The following is a 3235-nucleotide window of genomic DNA, read 5'->3' on the forward strand; positions in this document are numbered from 1 at the left end:
CACTTTTGGCACTAATGAGAAAGTATAAATATCAAAGCAGTTTTTGCAAACACACTGGCAGAAAAGCTGAGCAGAAAGAACTGTAGATGTGAATTCCAGCTCTGGTTAAGAGAGGGAGACGAGCCTCTTCATCTATTCGAGACTCTGTTTGTGGGGTTCCTAATTCACAGGTGCAATCACACCCACTTTGTGAAGCAGCTGTGAAGACTGAGCCTGGCACACTGCAATAAGTAGTAGCAATTATGAATGGATGGTCACGAGAGGATTGTGGGGTAGTCTAAGCTTTACCTAGGAAAACTGGGCACAGCTGCAAGGACGTTGCCTCCTTTGAGTGAGGAGGGAACACTCAGATAACAGAGGCAAAGCCTGCCCTAGTGAGGGATTCCAGGACAGTGGGCAGCAGACCAATCCACTACCCTCCCACCTGCTTTCAGAAGCCCAGGGAAGCAAGCCAGGGGAGAGGGAGGCAGTGAGATTCTTAATGATACAGGTTCCCAGATACAAAGTACATGCACAAAGTAGGTGCTCAATAAATATTTGTTGAATGAGTGAGTGAATGAGGTCACCCTGTTTCTCCCCCAGCTCTAATCCCAGAAGTCCTCTGGGGAAGAAAATCTCGACCTCCTTCCTCAAACACTGTCATCAGCAATACATATTTATCCAGCATGCAGAGCACACTGGGTACTGCAGGTTGGGGGCAGGGTGGCCTTCAGAGGTGACAAGGCCTTTACCCACCTATGCCTTTGGGAGATAAGGCTTAGGGGAGGAGAAAAGGCTAACACCAAGGACACACAGCTTGTGCTTTTGGGCAACATTGTGGGCCAAGGGGATTGCAGTGAAAGGGATGAGCCTAATTTGACTCTCTCCTCCTGCAAATGGGAAGGCTTGGGGAGTTGGTTAGCAACCGCACTTATGGAACTGAATGTTCTGGGTCTTAGCCCAGCACCCTCCAGGCCCCCCGGCTACCCCTCCACAGCACTCAAGGTCTTTACAAAGGGAATGGATGTGGAGTGGACAGAGGTTCCCAGAAAGGCAAGAGAGCACAGCCTATACCACGCCCCCCTTGGCACTTTGGCAGGCACTTTAGTGCCCAGCCTCGCCTCCAAGGAAATGAAATCATCATACCCAACTGACCGGATGGGGAATACTGAGGCACAGAGCTGGTGACAATAGACCCAGAACTAGGACCAAGTCTCCCAACTCCCGGGCTAGCAATCCTTTCATCATATATTGCTACAGGTGAAGTGTCCACTGTCTCTTTCTAATTCATGACTGTGGAGAAGAGAGACACAGGAACTCATGATGCTGAGGCCAAAATCCCTGCTACCAGGGAAGGTCAAAAACCCCAGTGTGCAAGGACAGTTTAGTTCTCAGGGGGGATTTCTTCATCTCTGGTGGCTCCAACTTCAACTCCCACCCTCAGAGGCAGGCATGGTCCCCTGGAAGATCAGCACTTTCCCTTGTGTCTACAATATGTCCCCTCCTCTCCTTTGCTGTCAAGCCTGGGAACGACAGTGAAACAGCAGCAGCCCTTTATACCCCCTCCCCACAAGAGCAAGTTCAAATATGTTTCAGAACCTCAAACCCCACTTCCTCACCCTGACTCAGAGGCCAAAGGTCACTGAGGAAGCTCCAATCCCAAGGACGTGGGGAGATACAAAGTATCCAATAAACTATCTTTTCCCCCAACAAAACCTGTCTCCAGAGGCCTGTGGCTCAAAAGGGTAGGGCATTGGCCCCACAGGCTGGAGGTGGTGGGTTCAAACCCAGCCCCGGCCAAAAAAAAGAAAAACCTGTCTCCAGGTGAGCAATGAACTTGGCCCCCTTCTTCCATCCCATGCCCCCTGCCTTGCACCACTCTGTCATTCAGTCCCCCCTACCCCTGCCAGCTCAGACAGAAAGGAGAGAATATCTGGAGATGGAGCCAGCTGTGGGCGGTGAGTGAAAGGCACAATGAGGAAGGGGGCAAAATCACAAAGGCCTCCCCTCCAGATGGGGAGAGGTTGCAGATGGGCAAGGTTTTGCCTTAGGATCTTAGGGCACTTACAAGAGCGCAGGATCCTGCCCAAACTGTGCGGGGGAAACATCCAGTCCTACTCTTCACCACCACCTCCCAAACATATAATGGCAACCAGATGAACGGGTCCAGCCTGGGCTGGGGGAGCACAAGGGCCCCCGGGGATCAGTGAATTTCCATAAGGCCACCCTGTTTCCACAACCTCTCCTTTTCCTCGGCTTCCCCAGAACTAAGTCAACCCACCCTCCATTGGACAAACCTGCTTTGAAAAGTTAGGTCTTTGTTCTAAAGCCCGTCTCCTGGCTCTGAGCACAATTTCAGGAGATTTCTACGAAGCACCCCCCACCCACCCCGCTCCAGCACCCGACCCCGCCCGGTTCAGGCTCAGCCGCCCAGCACCGGGAGTTGGCTTTTAATTTGAGGTGGGGGTTGGGACACTACAGAAGAGATCTGCTGGTCCTTTAACCACCGAACCACCAAGGGGGCTGCAGGGCTTTCAAAAGAGGGGGCCTTAAGGTGGAGCTCGGTCCTTACAAGAAGCCCCCTTCACCAAATGCACATTCGGCGGCAGACAGCCTCCGCCCCCCAGCCTCCAGGCCAGGAAGCCAGGCCAGCGGCAGCCAGAGAGGACGGTTTCCCGGGCCCCCCCCCAGCCTCTGCCCCGCCCCCCCACCGCCCCCTCCCCCAGCGCCCCGCGCTTCCGCCTACTTGGCGCTCGGCGAAGAGGGGAGAGGGAGCGGCCGTCTCCTCTAGCTCTCCTGGCCGTAGGGGGCGGGACTGCACCCCTAACCTTCCCCACTCACACACCCCAAACCCTGGCTTCCCCGCTCCTCTCCCGGACTCCTGAACCCTGGACACAGAGCCCATCCTTCTCAAACAGTGGCTGCCCGCCACGCGTGGAGTCCACTCTTCATTCGAGATCTCCTGGTTTCCAGATGATCTGTCCCCATACCTCATGACACCGCCCGTCCTCCCTCCCTCCATTCTCCTGGGATCGCTGTGATAAGGCGGCAAACACCTGACCCTTCTCTCCCCATCAATTAGGAACACTGATCAGGGATTGCAAATTACACGTTTCCTGGTCCCGCGCTCACCTTATCCAGACAGTTCACCTTCTCCGTGGGGTACACAATCTTGCCGCACCGGGCGCAGTTGGGGTTCATGGCTCCGGGAAAGGCTGGGGCGTGGACGCCCGAGCTCGCGCGCGTTCTCTTTCCC

General features: G+C 54.7%; 1 protein-coding gene across 1 annotated transcript in view; it reads right to left on the reverse strand.

Moving 5' to 3' along the window:
* Positions 1–3229, reverse strand: part of LASP1 (LIM and SH3 protein 1) — a 52236-nt gene extending 49007 nt beyond the window's left edge. The window contains exon 1 of the mRNA XM_003786431.3: positions 3112–3229. Within this exon, the coding sequence (XP_003786479.1) occupies positions 3112–3180 (69 nt within the window). The 5' untranslated portion in view covers positions 3181–3229. The remainder of the gene's footprint in view (positions 1–3111) is intronic.
* Positions 3230–3235: the final 6 nt, after the last annotated feature.

The sequence above is a fragment of the Otolemur garnettii genome, unplaced genomic scaffold (genome assembly GCF_000181295.1).
Source record: "Otolemur garnettii isolate 467f Iridium unplaced genomic scaffold, OtoGar3 scaffold00018, whole genome shotgun sequence".
NCBI lineage: Eukaryota > Metazoa > Chordata > Mammalia > Primates > Galagidae > Otolemur > Otolemur garnettii.